At 39.1% G+C, this 18,635-nt stretch overlaps 1 protein-coding gene across 2 annotated transcripts; it reads left to right on the top strand.

The window, feature by feature from the left end:
* The first annotated feature begins 1,627 nt into the window (after window positions 1-1,627).
* LOC139479033 (2'-5'-oligoadenylate synthase 2-like) lies at window positions 1,628-18,460 on the top strand. 2 transcript variants are annotated; one of them, XM_071261773.1, is made up of 11 exons: window positions 1,628-1,716; window positions 6,028-6,230; window positions 6,794-7,073; window positions 10,075-10,232; window positions 10,578-10,642; window positions 11,191-11,328; window positions 12,019-12,325; window positions 12,548-12,824; window positions 13,055-13,212; window positions 14,208-14,416; window positions 14,687-18,460. In XM_071261773.1, the coding sequence occupies exons 2-11, from the start codon at window positions 6,051-6,053 to the stop codon at window positions 14,826-14,828; spliced, it is 1,914 nt and encodes a 637-aa protein (XP_071117874.1). In that variant the 5' UTR covers window positions 1,628-1,716; window positions 6,028-6,050; the 3' UTR covers window positions 14,829-18,460. The 2 variants fall into 2 exon arrangements, with proteins under 2 accessions (XP_071117874.1, XP_071117875.1); XM_071261774.1 differs by lacking the exon at window positions 6,028-6,230 and having other exon boundaries at window positions 1,639-1,716.
* The last annotated feature ends 175 nt before the right edge of the window (window positions 18,461-18,635 follow it).

The following is an 18,635-nucleotide window of genomic DNA, read 5'->3' as shown; positions in this document are numbered from 1 at the left end:
GTAAGATAAGTAGATTTTCGTCGGTGATCGTTTGTCGTTCTGTTTTCTAACTACGGTCAGTTGATAATCTTCATAATGATAAGATTTGTATAGATTTAGACATTTTTTTTTACAAATTTAAGCCCACTCAGAAAAATTCCCAGAGATAAATAAATGTGGGTCTACATTTCTGTTTGACTCACTTTGATGCCTACAGTTTTGTCTGTGATATCGTTTGTCGTACTGTTTTATATCTACAAACAATTGGATAATTAAGACAATGAAATAGACTTCCTTTTCCCGACTCAGATAGTGGTTCCTTCAACACCATATCCTCTATTTTCTAGATCACAGGAGAAACAGATTATCAAATGATGATTTATGCGACTTCAATAACGTACTCTATGGCATAAACAAAATAATTACGGTAAAATGGTCATAAGATACAATTCAACAGCTGTTCGATAACTTGTCCAAAAATAGTTTGTCTACCAACTAATTATATTTGTAAGTTTCCTAAAATATGTATTTCTTGATTTTATAATGGGCAATATTGTTCCATTTTGTAAACTGCTATGGTACTTACGGGGATCGTTTCTTGTATATTAATAATCATGTTTCCTGTTTGCAGCATTTTGAAAATACATATCGTCATAAAAGACAATTGCCGATGTTTGGATTCATCATTCTTTTAAGATGATGTCAGGAACGTGTTTGGTTCATAAAAGTTCATAAAACATTTAACACTTTATATGCTAATCTGGTCACCCACACATTCCGTAAAAGACGACTTTGCTTGTCGTAAGAGGCGAGTATCGGGATGCTTAAGATGTCAATCTCTGGATTATCTGGTCGAGACTCAATTATTTACAGACCGTCGTCATATAGCTGGAATATTGCTGAGTGCGGCGTTAAACAAACAAACAAACAAACAAACAAACAAACAAACACACAGTCATAAATCTCACACAGTCACTTGCGTATCAACTTTCAACTGGAGGTGAAAACACCATAATCGTATCACTTCGGCGAACTCTGACTTAGTTTGTGGCTATTAAAACATACACGTGAAGTAGTATATGAAGTAGTAGTGAAGTAGGTTATGACTCGCTGTGCAATACACCGACCTATGTTAGCCCGTCACCGCCAGGCCATGACACACAAGCAGCCAGGCCACACAGCGGCGTATTTTCAGAATACTAAGAATTGCAATGGGCATAAGAGCTAATGAGGCAGGTAGCATCAAAATGATCACAAAACATATTACAGCATTAAATATTCACCAAACATTATAGACTTGCATGGACTCTAATGGGTGTATTTGTATCAAGGTCTGTGGGACAGACTAAGTATCCATTTGCTATATATCACAGGGCCACTCCTTTTATATGTATTTGTTCGATGTGCTGAATGGTTCCAATTCGTAATGTGTAAGGAATTCATAACACTGTGAAACAAAAATCAACGAGGTAGTGAACATTGTGAAGCACAATACCACCCCCCACCCCCCCCCCCCCCCCCCCCAAAAAAAAAAAAAAAAAAAAAAAAATCAATCGAGGATTGAACTTTCCAAGAAAACGAAAGTGAAAGCCATTTCCAGGAAAACCTAGGCCGACACAATAAGGACGAGTTGTGCAATACATCATACGACACTGTAATATTAGAACGCAGTAGACCGACTTACACCACACAACCCTTACAGGAGTCAGAGCACATCCTACAAGACACTGCTAACATGTGAGTATATCCTACAGAATAACGTCACTGCCCACATGTTAATATGTCCACACAATGTGGCCCTACAATTGCCGGAAGGTTTGTTTAAAACACAGCTTGAATACATGGTGACTGAGAATGGCAGTTGTAATCAATTTTTGAGCGTGTGGTGTGTATGCGTATGTGAAACCGATGATCGCGGATGCCAACACGATAATCGCCTTGATTGACATCTCAGCACGTGGGTAACCCAACCATCGTATTCCTTCCGCATCAAGGGGCGGTCGGGTAGCCTGGTGGTTTAAAGCATTCGCTCGTCACGCCGAAGACCCGGGTTCGAATTCCGACATGGGTACAATGTGGGAAGCCCATTTCTGGTGTACCCCGCCGTGATATTGCTGGAATATTGCTAAAAGTGGCATAAAACCATACTCACTCAATCACTCCTTCCACACCAAGCACACACACCCTGACATAAGTGACTGGTCATTTATGATAGGGCGGTGGGCCATTTTGTGTAACATTGTTTTTATTCAAATAACCTCATCACAGCATTACACATCTGCTAATACTCTTCAAGACACTTACAATGGACCAAGATCCAAAACGGCATGCTGCACTGCTCTACCTTCCATCTTGGTGGAAATCTAAATAAAAATATACTCCTGTAGACACACCAGAACTATTCAATCCATACGAAGGCATGTAATAACATTTATTCTCATATTTTGATAAATATTCCGTTTTCTTTTTTTCAATAATAATTGAAAAAATGTAAGTTGAATAATGTTCAAATGTATGTAAGTACATGTATATCCTACAGAACAGTATCATCACTCTCACATCCTTCCTCCCCTATCAAACGGACACACCGTGGTATAACCCATAAACCCATGTGTGAGTGAGTGACTAAACATTTACATTTCACCGGCAATATTGCAGTAATACAGAGACGAGAACACGGTTTTAAAGATTAAACGTCTGTCAACAAAAGACAGTAAAACAGTTTGTTAAATATCACATATACTGAACATTTTAAAAATTTAAGACATATCTTATGAACGCCTTTAGTTATGACTATTACAAATACTTTTTAAAGCGACTATCGATCGTCTTTGCGCTGGGATCGCTTTATGGAACGGGGTCCTATTCGTGGATTACTGTGATATCATGATCGCGTGCGTGATGTACAGGTGCTTCTCAGGTCAAGTTACTTATAACTCAGTCTGTTTTTGGATCATGAGCCCGTGATTTGGACGGGACGTTGATTTTAACTGCATATATCAAAAGGCGCGTCAACGTAATTTGGAGCAAATCTCACAGTGACTACAAACATTTCAATGTGGGTCTCTGACGGTCACCACTGACAATGGGTTGATTCGAACCCACGAATAGTGGACCCTGTTTTTACAATGTCTCTCTGTAAAGGTAGAATATGGGTCTGAACATTCATTTCCAGTCCTCCAGAAATTACATTTATTGACGAACAGATCAAGTCCCTCGCTTTTATATTCTAGTACAATGTATGTTGATGCTTTTGCGTTAACAACGGAACGCAACTCAAATATTTAGTAATATTAAGAGGGATCACCTTTGTCAACTCTAAACACCCTTGTACATAATCGTTCGTTTCAACAAAGTAGTGTTGCTTTGTGCGCACTCCCTACTTTGATTTGTACCATGATGCTCTCGACGTTTATCAAGTGAACGATTTACTTGCAATTGCATGTGTTTGTGGCGGGTGCCACTGGGAAAGGATAGGCTCACCTTTTCGCGAACACCTGGTATCATCACTATTTGATAGTGATTCATAAACACATGCAATGCTATAGTCGGAATTGCACAATCAACTCTGCTTCAAGCAGAGATTCCTTATGATTATGTAAATGGTCTTTGTCACTTTTATTTATACATATTTAGTTGTATTTTTTGGAACCCCATTCAGTTGCGTTCTGTCATTTACAAGATGTCACTACCCAATGAAACAAATGTTGAAATGACCATAATGCTTTATGACCATAAATTTATAATGCTCTTATGTCACCCACTAACTATAAAATCATACGAAATCTAGCCGTCTACGTTTACAAAGCTTTTCGACTTCGCTCATTGCATACAGTCTAAATATTTATTTGTATATATGCATGTGTATGTGTATGAAAGTGTATGGATATGGATATATATGTAAAATAGTGGTAATTCTCTTTTCTCCCTCTCTCTGTAAGTAGTTCTGTGTAATAGGCCTACGGCCTAACACGTTGAGTCAGAGAGCCTGATCACCCGATCCATTTAGTCGCCTCTCACGACAAGCATAGGCTACTAGAAGACATATGTTATCCGAGGCCATGAAGGGTAGAGTTGTTCAAAGAGATTACCGCACATATGGAGGATCCTTAGAGTCGTAAAGGATTCATAGAGGCTCACAAAGTCACCTCCCCTTGTAAACTATTGTCACTCAACACGTTTGCTGATCAATGCTGTGCATATATAAAATATAAGCTTTTATTATCAACGACAACATCGTTCGCCATAGACATAAATATTTAAAGGACTGGTCCATTGTTATTCGGGAGGGGGTCAGGAAAACGTGATGCATTTCTTAGACCAATTCCACCGCCCCCATACCCCTACCATAATATATGATCAGTTCCTAAAAAGGTCATTTGACGACATAACTAAATCAATTCATAACGACGAACTAACATTGCCTGTACAAAAGTTTTCTATGAAAAGGAAAGTAGAATGTGCAGGGGAAGCGAAAGTAGATTTCTGCGAGAACTATAATCAGTTGTGCAAGATATATTATGCTCAACCTAGGAAGGCTTTGTTGAAAAGTCACAGGGGTTATCATAAAAAAAGCTGACAGTGTTCAAGTGAGTTGTGGTCCTTCATGATAGTTACATTTTAAACCCTGCCAGGTGACATCTTGTGGTGGACGTTTGTAGAGTTATCAGTACCGTGTGTTATGCACCACGCACACCAGCGTCTCTTTATCTCACGGTTTCTTCAGCGTTTGGTGTGATTAAAGAAGTATGACAAAAACATTAGCAACATGTTTCAATAGTTACGAGAAACGGTGAGAATTATATGACGTGGCTCTATTATGAAAACAACACGTCGGATCAAGATCAATGATAAAATGATGCTTATTGTTTGTGGTGGGAGCTATAGCTGAGATAATTTGAGGTATTGATAGACTTGCCGAACAGGATGGAATTGAACCACTGGATCTGTTTTTATTTAGTATTATTGCATTTGAATACATGTTCCTATGTCATATTCATATGACAATATACCTGCTATTTTATGTAGTATGCAAGGAATGTTCTACCACATACATGCAATATGTAAGCTTTGCTCGTTAAAGAGCGCGACCCTTTAAATATTAAAGCAACCAAGGTCCGAACGCATTGGTCGTATCCCATCACCCGTGCCTCGTTTGATTTAAGTCTTTCTATGTGTCACTTATTAGGGTTGCGGATTGTCCCGTGCGAAAAGTTCACTTCTACATCTCCGATTGGCTCTACCGCTCGAGGCAAGGGGTTAACTGAGTCCAGATTCCTTTTATAGCTAGTTAACGCCCTTGCCTCGAGAAGATGCGAGTGTTTATATATCATTATATTTAAAAAGTCGATGTACCGGTCTTTTCTTTAATTACTTACCTGCAGATTAGGATACTTTAATTCATCGACAGTAAACCGTTCAGGCCGCCATTTTGTTTTCCAAAAACTCGTACAGATTTTTGTTGTTGAACTGAAATGAAACATGTTAAACTGACATTAAACATAGGCATTGAACTGATAGTTAACGAGGTACGGATAAGGGGATAGGATAACCGCAGCTATGAGAATAACAACCATTGATTGTTGTCGATACATGTGGATCACTGATAATGAGTAACGGTAGCTATCAATTTCACACCTAAATTTCATACCTTTCTGAACCTATACTGACAATACCCACCTGACTGTGGACCCTATGCATTTGTTATGCATTAACTGCATGCTATCTGGCAAGCATTATTTTTAACACTTATGAAGATACATTTGAAATTTAATTGATATATATTTTTTTTTTTGGGGGGGGGAGGTAAAAGTAAGTTTGGCGCGCCACTGTTTCGGGTTAACTACATTTTATATACAGAAAGATGTTACAAGTGCTACCGACATGCTTACGCTCAACACCTGGTCTCATCACTAATTTTCAGCGACCTGCTCACATAATTTTCGCCATTAGTTTGCCTTCTATGTCCAATGGAATCTGTTTCGACAGAAAATGGTGACTTATTATTCTCTGGCGTTGACGTTTAATGTTACACTGAATATGTTCTAGAGTACGTCTGAGGAGATTTCAGGATGGCAACACACCCGTCGGGTCCTGAGCCGCTCCTAAAGAGGATGAAGCGAGGGCAGACCATTCCCCAGTTCATGGCAGAATGGGGTTCATTTGACATCGATAAGTGTCACGAGTTGATTGAGCGATTAATTCGGTTTCTAAAGGAGAACGTGGCAATCAGTGTATCGAAGGTCGTCAAGGTTGGTGCTCCTCAAATCAGGGACCTACATGTACATAAATATGTGTGATGTAAAACGAACGAGATGGAGATGTGGTGAACTTGTAATATTTTGGGTGAATAATTATTCAAATAAGTACACGCGGGACGTATTAAATAAAGCTCAAAACAAAGGCATTCCGTGAAATACTATGCAAGGGACCGACCATTTCATGTTTATGTGGTTTTGTATAGAGATTAGGTATTTTGCCAGCTTAAGCTACACCACCAGTAATGTTATTTTGTTTATTTAAAGAAACTATGAGCCGGAATCTGTTTTATAGACTAACAACTTTAACAATGTAATTTCTGTTGTGGACAAGTTCTCTTTTTGTACTGCCTGACGCATATTTATCTTTAGCAAGAATTTTAGCACGAATATTCTGGGACGATTTAAACCCCCCACCCGCCACCCCCCCACCCCCACCCCCACCCCCATCCCCTTTGAGTTCGTTATATCCGTAGTTTACTGTAGTTCGTACCAACGCATTTCTAAACGAGTTCTCATTGGACATACTGTCACTTAATGCACAATGTATTTTTCAGGGAGGATGTATAGGAAAGAACACATTTGTATTCACCCCCTGCCATGTGGATCTGTACGTGTTCATCAATGACCTCAGCTCCGTGCAGGATATGAAATCCAAAACTAGACGCATCCTTGACATTATAAGAGCCAAGTTGGATTCTTCTGAATTTGTTCCTCGCTATGGGTTTATACAGTTTATTGACTATACACCTCACTCGATGACATTCCACCTGAATTGTCAGGATCTGGGCCAGCAACACATCATGGAAGTATTCCCTGCATTTGACGTCTTGAAATGTACGTATACATTTAGGTATTTATGCGCCAAGACTTTCTCAAGAAACTTTCTTTGAGATCCCAAAACATTTGCCTTCATGCATGGTCATACAATAACAGAACATGTTTAACTTTTCAAATACTTTATGGTAAAGACCTCTGTATGTTTGTATCATATACATCTGGAACTTAATTAAGCGCCACCCATATTTATATCAATGAGTCAACCTTCTTGCAACCTACCGAAAAATTCCTTTTACATACGTGTGTCTAGTGATGTTCAATGCTTAAAAGGGACACTAATCACTGAGTAAACATAAGTTTGAAGCATACTGATGAATTTTATTATCAAATGGTGACATTTTAGAAAAATACGTAATTTGCACCAAAAATAAAGTGAAAATAACGTTTGTCACACAGCGGTTACTGAAATGATTGCATCAAATTTGAATCAGTGCAATCCTGGAACAATGTCTAAAGAAGCCCAAAACACAGTTTATGTCAATATTTGGTGTATCCTCCTTGTGCACGAGTGACGTCAGCCAAACGCTTCCTCATTCCCTGAATCAAACGTTGAACTTGACGTTGAGGTATTCTAGCCCACTCCTCATGCAAAGCAGCTTCGAGTTTATGTAAATTTTGGACAGGTGGGTCTCTTTCTCGAATTTGACGGCCTAAAATGTTCCAAAGATGCTCTATGGGATTGAGATCAGGACTTCGTTCTGGCCAAGGAAATGTCTCAATCGCATTCTGAGGTAAACACTCAGTGATCGGACAGCACGTGAGCACGTGATCTGTGAGGTCGGGCATTGTCATCCATGAATATCGGTATTGTGGCCAATGGATGTTTTCAAAATGGGGAATAACTGCCGTCTCCAAGATATCATGCTGATATCGAGGTCCGTTAAGAGTGCCATGCACACTGATCAAGTCCAGTTTACATGAGAAAGATACACAACCCCACACTACTACGGACCCACCACCAAAAGGAATGGTTTCAAGGATGTTGCGTTCGGCCATGGCTGTATTAGGATGTCTCCAGACACGTGTACGCCCGTCCACCATATGCAAAAGGAACCGGCTTTCATCAGAAAAATGAACTCTCCTCCATGATCAAATGTTTCAGTTCTGACGTTGAGTTGACCACGCCAAACGAGCTTGTCTGTGTTCCTGTGTTAACAGTGGACGTTTGATTGGTCATCTGGCTCTATACCCCGCTGCCTTCAAACGATTTCGGACGGTTCTGGTTGAAAATGCTCGGCCACCTAGCCACTGTGATCTTAAAACTGTAACGTTGTTAAACGGACGTCGCCTAACAAGCCGCAATAACGCTGCATCTTCCCGCCTGGATGTCTTTCGAGGCTGACCTTGCCGTGGTCTATCCTTAACTTCATTTGTTGCACGTTATGTTTGCACTAATCTTGCAATTACGGAATGGTGACGTCCAAGTTGCCGTCCAATTTCCCTAAAGGACAATCCTGCATTATTCATTCCAATAACCTGTCCATCTTAATGCTTCTGACAGTCTACGACGTGGCATGATGGTGTTTCACAACGATCAGACAGTCTTTGTCAAGAAATATGTACCTTTCAAGGTGTGCAAAGGTAAAAACCCATACTTGATTTCAGCAAATTCAAGGGTATTGTGCTTCACGTGCAGTGCATGCAACAGCAATCGCGTTGATCGTGGCATTGTCAGTGTGATTGTGTGGGGAAAGTGCCATATTGTCTAATAAATAATCGTTGTTTGCTTATTTTCGGTATTCATAATTCTGTGTCATATTTAGTTCGGTGGCGCTTAATTTAGTTCCAGGTGTATATTAATATCAGTAATTCCCTACGTAAATCTGGTTTGACGGCCGCATCACCACGGAAGCTAATATTCATAGAATATTGTCGGTAGGCATATCTAAATAATAATACCTACAATTGCAGGTTACAAAATGCACAGATGCGGTTACTACAATATTCAAAGGATGTGTGGCAATACATTTCGGGCGGAAAACACGACAGAAATCTACAAAGGGAATGTATTTACGTTTAGGAGACAACAGAGAGCTTGGAATTTTGGCTTTTTTCTATATACGACTGTGACGTCATATCTTTTGCGTTACAATGAGCGATATGACGTAATAATGGTGACGTGCGATGTAGAGCGAAAGCCTTGCAAAGCTTGCTTTGTTTTCTTTAGGGATGCCCACCTCATGTTAGCTTACCAAGTTGCCGTGCTTCTATTCTTTCAAGGCCTGTCATATGTTCCAGTGAAGTATTACGGTTTAAACAAACGGAATCACCGAATATATGGCGCTGTATATAACAGCGCCATATATTCGGTGATTCCGTAATTCAGATCGATAACTCACTCAAAACACTGAACTCATCCCATGCCGCTTCACTCAGTATATTTGATAACACCAAAGGGTTCGCGTTTTATTTAGTCATGGTAGAATGGAGATAAACATACTGTGTTTTCAATGTAAATTTAACATTTTAAACCCCACGCTGCACGTTCGGTTCCAAATTCAATTTAGCGCGGTTAAATCTACAGGTAACCTAGCTCTACATTGAAAACACAGTATGTTTATCTCCTCAATATACACCACAAAGTGTTTGTGTGGACATTAGTTTCAGAGTGGGGCATTGCATGCTTGAACATAGGGCACACTGATACATCGGGGTGAGTAGTCCTCAGCCATTGTTTCCTGGACTGAATGTCCCAGGACATTGGGTACTGACATCATTGTCTGGGACTACTCGTCCTTGGATACTGTGGCATCTATGACACCGCGGACGGCATAAAGTGTTATCACCAGATATAAATGTTGTATTTCATCACTCCATACATAAAAATAAAGTTCGTCATTCATTCATCAATCATTCGATATTAAAAAAATGATGTAAATTAAAGGTTTACAGTTCAGTAATATCTCTGCAACACGAATTTGTGTAATCCTGTTTGAGCTTAAATCTCCTTCGTTATATTATGACTGCTTTTATACACCCTTGTCGATGTTCTTTCCAGACAAGAACGTTCACGACGTGTACATGGACATGAGTGAACTTCCTGATGCTGACAGAGACTGCTACTCCGTGTGTCTGGCCGAAATGCAGATAGACTTCATCAGACAGGCGCCGACCAAAGTAGGGTCTCTCATTAAAATTATGAAGTACTGGGTGAAGGTAAGAAAATTCTGTCATACGAATACGTTGATGCTATAACATGCAATCATGTTTTGGAATAAGTTGTGTCTGCTAATGGTTACCTGTTGAACAAACTTTATTGTACAATAGTTTCAGAAATCGGAAATAGTCTAATAATTGGCATTAATACAGCATTATCCATATGCATAATATTTCAGTCAACAATAAGGTGTACAGTGAGAAACAGAGAATAAAGAACCCTACTTCCATTTTTAAGATCTGCGTCGGTTTGCTTTGGGATCTGAAGAAACTTACTTGATTATGTGCAGAATTCAATTCCAATTGCTAACCATGATCACGTCTTTTTACTTCAACTGCCAACAGGAGGAGGTCAACGTGGATGTTAAGATCACCAGCTACTACTTGATGGAGCTTCTGGTCATGCACAGGTAAGCACACAACATGAGCTACTCACTACCAAATTGGCCCAGGTGTGATGCAAGGTATAAATAATCGTATTTTTTATTACAGAAATCTCTTGCACGGGAGATAACAACTATAAGATTTTGCGTTTGTTAGTGTGTAATCGTATGCAAGAGAAGGATTTGTTTAGACGTAATATATCCACAATTGCCATTCTGACACTCACATTTGTACATGACAAGTATTAACTTACGACAAGCATGAGTTGCTGAAAACCAATTCTAACCCGGCTTTTTTTCGGTGCAGCTACATGTAAGTGAACATTGACATATGTTATGTACTTTATGTAATGTGATTCAAATATTAATGCCAGTATCAGCAACGTTTGCATGATGAAGTAAAAGAAATCTAAAACCAAAATACCTAGATGGAAATGTTATGAAGAGTTGCTATAATGAATTGGTGTTTGTAAGCCTTAAGTAAATAAATACATAACCGTCAATGTTAGCAAATGAGTGTGAGGCTGATGGACAACATTTCATGGTTGGATACATTAAGGTACATACATTTACAGATGGCAGCGGGCTGGACAACCAAGTGACTTCGACATGTTTGACTGGTTTGAGGAGATTATGATCCAGTTGTATGACCTAGAGTCTCTTGGTATCGAGTGGGAGAAGAAGTACACTATGACCAAGTACCGAGCTATCCCGTATGTACAACTTTCTGTCAGCAAGTGCATCGTCACATATCTATTTCATCAGCTTCAAACGTTGCTAAAAGAGATATTAAACTTAAATATAGAAGTAAGTACACACACTTGAATTAGTGTGCGAGTGATGATTGTTTAACGCCTCATCAACAATTTTGCAGCTATCCATGGTGATTTAAATAAGTGAAGACCAATGAATATCAGGACATTTACATTGGTGTTTAAGACAGATATTAACCCTAACACCCTATCAAGATTTATGTTTGACCAACACCCAGGACACTGAAAAGACATTGAGTCCGAGAAATAAAACTCACACGTGGTCAGAAGTAAAAGTGATAATATTCTATGTACTCATTCTCAAAATGATTTTTTTACACCTCATGTATTTATACAGCTGGTTTATATTTAATTCATTTAACACTACAATGTCAAAGGCAGACAGATTCAATCGGGCCTGGTTAGGATGTGAAAAGGGTAGGTCTTGCTCTTTCCAAAGAGCCAGAAAACCAGACCCTCTAAGCACACTAACTGCATAAACACTTACGCAGAAATCATAGCCAAAGCAATCCTCATTTTAACTCACGACAATTTTATTTCATGGATATTATCTATGACAAAATGGCGTTACTAGGGTACTGTTGGTATACTATGTTGCACTATTCTGAAGAGACATTGATCATATTTCAGACCTCGACCTTTCGTGATGGATCCAGCAAACCCTTTCAACAATGTCCTTCCGGAGCCCAGATACCGCCAGCAGTTGATGCGATGTGCTAAAGCAGTAGTCGGTCGTAGTCAGGCCCTCAGGAAGTACCTGAATCACGGCTCCGCGCCCATCATTGAAGGCATGGGTAGGGGACAGACACTGCAGCAGTTCATTCAGGACACCATACAGCCGAGCAGTGACTTCCGCCAACAGTGTGACCGTGTCGTGGAGCGTGTCACGAACTTCCTGCAACATCACACGCCACTAAGCGTCTCAATGGTTGTCAGGGTAGGTTTGGTTTGGTTTGCACTATCCTGATGCTAGGTTAAATTGGAAGCTCACTATCAAACCAAACCGCGGACAATAGGTTTGGTTTGGTTTTACGAACCTTGAGTTTAATGAACATCAGCGACAGCTACCCCAACACTTCTCCCACCCCCACCCCCTCTCGGGTAGTTTCTATACCGTGCTGGGTATTTTATAATGACATATTTCCTTCCCGCTCAACAGGGTGGTTCACTTGGAAGGAGCACGAATGTTCATGGAAAGTCGGACGTCGATTTGGTCGTGTTCATCAACGATGTCAACTCGATCCAACAATTGGAGGCCAAGATGGAAAACATTCTGGACATCTTGCACAATGCATTTGAAAGACGTTGGACAGAATTTGCAGGAACGCTAGAGTTTCAGGGCCGATCAGACCGCGGTCTGCAGTATAAGCTTAGCTGTGGTGCATCCGATCACATCCATGATGTCGACATTCTGCCAGCTTACAACATCCTGGGAGGTGAAACACATTGTTGTTATTGTACTGAAATTTCACTAACTCGATGTCACTTCCTAGTAACCTGTTCCATCTATCATCAACTGAATCGTTATGAACTACAATTTAGCATACTGTCAGGTTGTTAAAACACTTTCCCTGAAGTCTGGATAACTCGGCTAGCCCTGATAACTCGATATATATTGGCCGCATGTACTAAGGATTGAATAGGTGTCGGAATTATTTCCTTTCAGTTAAAACGTGTTTGGAGGCGTTCAATGAAATGAAAGACAAGACTGACAAACAAAGGAGATTCTACTCACCGTGCTTCATTTTGGAACAGCAGGAATTGGTGAAAACAGCGACTGTCAAAATCAAGAATCTGGTGCGACTTGTGAAATACTGGGCAAACGTAAGACAGTCAATATTATTATAATTTAACGATAGTACAATGTACTCTCTAAATCCCTGTCTCTAAGACCTACAGATGAAGTCCGTGATGGTTCCAAAATTCTTGGGTCAGTTTGGCTTTTCATTTAATAAAACAAGTAATGAGCATCGACGCCAGGACAGATGTGCAGGTATTTGTTTCAGCCACCTCGCGTCTGCTCCATCTTTTAGCTGGGGCGGTCGGGTAGCCAATTGGTTAAAGCATTTCATCGTCACGCCGAAGACCCGGGTTCGATTCCCGACATGGGTACAATGTGCGAAGCCCATTTCTGGTGTCCCCCGCAACGATATTGCTGGAATATTGCTAAAAGCGGCGTCAAACCAAACTCACTCCCTTATTTTAGCGAAATGTAAGAAATTCAGTGATAATAAACCCCAGCATAATTAACGTTCTTGTCAATGTGTAGCTTGGATTGATAAAATCGTTATAATGGTTTCATGAGTAATAATAACATTTGTTTAACGTGTTATTAATTCTATAGCTGTAAACACATTCAGGTTTTTGAGTATTTCAAATATATATGTCATGTATTCCAAGAGTGGTATCACGTGGGACACAGGCAAATAAGATAAAAAGCGTGTCACAGGACAGGAAGTAGATATGTTCATATGTCCATTTTAAAATTCCTAAAAAATGAACGATGTTGTAGATATGTCAAACATTAATTCTCAAAACAGTTGCTTCTACTATTTATGGTTATTTATGTTTTATTTATAATGCGTGGGTGCTAGAAACGCTCTCATTAAACAAATAGATTCCTTGTAAATTAGTGACCTTTTATCTGTGACATTTGACAATAATGTATGATTATGTATGGCATTACTGAACAGATTTGACATCAGCTGGGGCCTATAGAAAATAATTTTGAACAAACTTATTTGATCTATTTGAACCTGCGAATGCACCTATATGTACATCAATCATTTATACCTTTCTATGCACTGCTTCCCGTGAAGAGAGAAGTCAACAGACAAGAGAAAGTTATGAGGTCATTCTTCCTCGAGATAATAGTTATCTCCCTTTGGAAGAATCGTGGATCCCCGTCTGACTTCAACACCAACGATTGGTTCAAGGACGTCATGACCCAGCTGGCCGATCTGACGTCACTGCGGATACTCTGGCCTAAAAGATTCAATGTGGCCTTGTACTATGACATTAACAAAACGTATGTGGTATCTTGTCTCTTATTTGAATGTAGTTCCCGAACATATGTGGTTCCACCACTAACACTCACCCACCATCATCTGATATTTCTGAAATATTGAAAATAATGAAAAAGTGTTTTGGCCCCAGGTCTCACAAAAAGAGTAATTCACTGGACTTGCTGAAAAAATGGACCCAAAGAAAGTTTTTGGTTCGGATAAAACAAATTGCATTTCTTGAATCAATTTTATTGATGTTGCAGAAACAATATTTTGTCTCGCGCCTATTTCAGAAAGAACCCGGTTGTACTGGATCCAGCTAACCCCTACAGCAACCAAGCACCTTTGGCGAAACACCACTCCCTGGTGATGACCTGTGCCCAGAATGTCCTGCACAGACTAGAGGCGTCTCAGAACTACAGAACTGGGCGCTAGTGAAACAGATCCATTGACGATGTGGAAATAATTTATAAATTGTCCCGCATATTCCACGACATTTCACTGAAGATTCTTTGTATGCTTTAGAATAGATTGGATGTAAAAAGAAAATTGGAACTCAACTGATATCATATATAGGTATTCACCTAAGTTCATCTACGGTTGTCTCCAGATGAACTGAGCCTCATATTCAAGCGCAAAAAAACATTTGTTTCGTATGCAAATTTGATGCAATGTACATGAGTGCTGAATCCTAGAGATGTCATGTTCGTTGTTGCTATTGAATTCCATACAAAGTCCCTTTGCTGTAATTTTAAGAATCCTACGTTTCTCCTATTCATCAAACCAAAATGTAGATGTAATGGTGTATTCACTTAGACGTTATCGATTTATTTTAACATTTTCAATATATTTATACTATTCTGGGTGTTTTGCCTGTAACGTAGGTTTGATCTATGACTTCGCGATAGAAAAATGTATGTAAGTTCGGATAAATTATTTCCTTGAGGTAGTTTGATACCACTGTGTAGTATTTATTCAGGTCCTTTCGGTGATCAGCTATTTAGGCTTACAAATTGGAAGCGTTTGGTCATCACGTCTGGGGTTGGAATCTCCACTTGGATACAATTTATGCAGCCGATTGTTTTGGATAATGCTGGAATTGTTGAACTGTGCTTCTAACATGACAATCATATTAAATATAAGGATTAATTTGGCGAAACCGCATTGCCAGTCGTTCAAGGAATGTCCCTCCATCTCACTCCATCATACAGACGACATCAAAGATATCTGCCCAAATAATTAATCACTCTAATGGTCACTTTCCCATGGAGGATTCAAGACTTGTGAGAAGATTTGATGGACTAACCTTTGCTGGAAGATTATTTTGGTGGGAAGAGTCACTTTTGTGCACTAGCGTTTACTCTTGCGGTACAGTTGTTATGAACACGCAATTCCATTTAGAAAGTGGTCAAATGGAAGAAAGGTTATATTTAGGATAACACTTTCTTTGTAAAGTACAGATTCTTGTTTTTGTGGGTGTGGGTGTTGGGTGTTGGAGGGTGTGGTGGGTGAGTCCCGTCCGGCATTCGAACCCACACTGCCAGATCTAGAGTGAGGCACCTAATCGCCAGCACACAAAGTCAGCGATCTAATCCACTCGGCCCCCGAGGCTTCCACAAAAATGAAAGTCCTTCAACTGGTAGTTTAGATCACGTACTTTGTGTACCCCTCAGACAAGTGTAAATTGGCACGTATCCCATGGCCGAAAGCTATGAACACACAATGCTATTTAGAAAGTTTACCACAGATTTGGTTCACAAATAATTCACAGAAAATAAATCATACATTTGTCCATGTAGCAGAGTGTTTCCGCAATGTGATGACTTCAGGCATATTTTATGAAACCATTTACCATAATAGTTTATTGTCGTTAGTAGGTAATGGAGTTTTGCATTGTTTTGTGAAGATGAAATAAAAAGTATAAAAAGGTTAAAACTGTTTTAAAAACATGTTTTAATAGTGGCATTCTTTTATGGTTAATATTTGGTTATGTTGTAATGTAAGTATGTTATCATTCAGGTCAATTGTTTATCATTTATCAATTGCGTGATATTCCAACTCCAAGTTGAAATATGTTTTTGTTTTCATTCTGGCTTGTTCACACTAAACCGGATCGCCTCATTCAGAATTTGGGTATTTATACTTGTTTATTAGGTGACTACGTTTTTATCACTTACGATTGGCAAATAAGTTTCAGTCATGTGACTTTGTGCACAGGTATGAGGGATGGTATGAGCATGACACTTTGAAACACAAGGATGATAATGTGGACCCGAAATCTGGGGCCCATACAAAGTATATTGAGGAATTCTGGGGCAATGCTGATACAGTTCCAATCACATGTTTGACAAAACTACCTGTGGTAATGCAATAAGTATTTCTATTTATCATGCAGATGTTTGAAGTTGCCTACATTGTGTTTCACAGATTCAGTGTGAAATATGATACAGTTCATCAAACTCAATTATTGTGATAATCATGACAGAGTGTAGACTCGTTGGTTGTTGTTTTGTTTTCAAACTGTTCCCATAACTTGGCAAAGTCATATGACGAAGCTGGCGTTGCATACAGATTATCACTGGTAATATATCAGATAGTTCCTGTTAAAATAGTTCTGTTGTCTGAGTGAGTGTTTCATAAATTTATTTTCGTTACAATACTGTTCCCATTTAAATACCAATACTGCACTAATGATATTATTGGATGTGTTGATGCTTCTTTATAATCAAGATATTTGTGAAGTTAAATAGCAATATTTAATTATGACGCGTGACATGTGTTCATATTTGTAAAGAGAAAATGAAACAGTGTTCCCATCAAAGCTGCTACTGTGATCATGAAAAACTGAATGAGTGAGTGAGTGAGTGAGTATGGTTTTACGCCGCTTTTAGCAAAATTCCAGCAACATCACGACGGGGGACACCAGAAATGGGCTTCACACATTGTACCCACGTCGGGAATCGAACCCGGGTCTTCGGCGTGACGAGCGAACGCTTTAACCACTAGGCTACCCGACCGCCCCCAAATACTGAATGAACTAAATGCCATTGTTATATTGCTCCTGATGTCGCATGTACAGAATAGCCCAAGATCATACACATGTTCGGATAAAATATGTTGAGTCTTTTTGTTTTGTTTGGATTGGATAATAATCTTCAGAATGTGTTCGTGTTTACTTTCTGTGAAGGTTTTTCATTCGTAATTTTTTAAAGGTAAGAATAGTAGATTTTCAAACTGTGAGCTTACCCAGAAAAAGTATCTACAGAGAGATATCATTGGGCCCATGTTTCTGTGTTCATTATATTCCATAAAGTTTTGTCGGTGATATCATTTGTCGTTCTGTTCTGACTACGGTCAGTTGATAATTTTCAAAATAATAAGATTTGTATAGATTTAGACATTTTTTTAAAAATGTTGGCCCACTCAGAAAATCCTCCAGAGGTAAAAATATGTGGGCCCACATTTCTGTTTGATTCACTTTGATGCTTACAGTTTTGACGGTGATATCGTTTGTCGTACTGTTTTATATCTACAAATAATAATAATGATGATTTATCCAACTTCAATAACGTACTGTATGGTCTAAACAAAATCATTACGGTAAAATGGCCATTATGAAATAATTACGTTTAAATACGAGAGATCATGAGATACAATTCAACAGCTGATTGATAACTTGTCCAAAAATAGTATGTCAACAAGCTGATTATATTTGTATGTTTCCTAAAATATTTATTTCTTGATTTTATAATGGGCAATATTGTTCCATTTTGTGAACTGCTTTGGTACTTATGGGGAGGCCTATTTACATGGATCTTTTGTTGTATATAAATAATCCTGTTCCCTGTTTGCAGCATTTTGGAAATACATATCGTCATAAAAGTCAATTGCCGATGTTTGGAGTCATCATTCCTATTCTTTTAAGATAATGTACGCAAAGTTTTTGGTGTATCAAAGTTCAATTACGAATTCCGTAAAAGGCGACTTGGTTGATGCATGCCATCACGTCCCATTTGCTTGGATCGATGCTCATAATGTTAATCTCAGGATTGTCTGGTTCAGACTCGTTTATTTACAGACCGCCGTCATATAGCTGGAATATTGCTGAGTGCGGTGTTAAACAACATACAAACAAACAAACCTATGAGTATCAAAAGCATGAAGTTAATATGTCATTCGCTTCAAATCTGCATGTCATCAGTTCGCAAGTATGGCATGGCAAAATTTACGACACTATATCAT

Source organism: Haliotis cracherodii, unplaced genomic scaffold (assembly GCF_022045235.1).
Source record: "Haliotis cracherodii isolate W230 unplaced genomic scaffold, xgHalCrac1.p SCAF_4, whole genome shotgun sequence".
Classification (NCBI taxonomy): Eukaryota; Metazoa; Mollusca; class Gastropoda; order Lepetellida; family Haliotidae; genus Haliotis; species Haliotis cracherodii.
Note: the sequence above shows the minus strand (reverse complement) of the source record. Positions and strands in the feature narration are given on the sequence as shown.

Excerpts from the sequence above, each read along its gene's own strand:
- LOC139479033 (XM_071261773.1), top strand. The coding sequence starts at position 6,051 with ATGGCAACACACCCGTCGGGTCCTGAGCCGCTCCTAAAGAGGATGAAG. Across the intron at positions 6,231-6,793 it reads GTGTATCGAAGGTCGTCAAG|GGAGGATGTATAGGAAAGAA; the intron begins GTTGGTGCTCCT and ends TGTATTTTTCAG. Across the intron at positions 12,825-13,054 it reads AGCTTACAACATCCTGGGAG|TTAAAACGTGTTTGGAGGCG; the intron begins GTGAAACACATT and ends ATTTCCTTTCAG.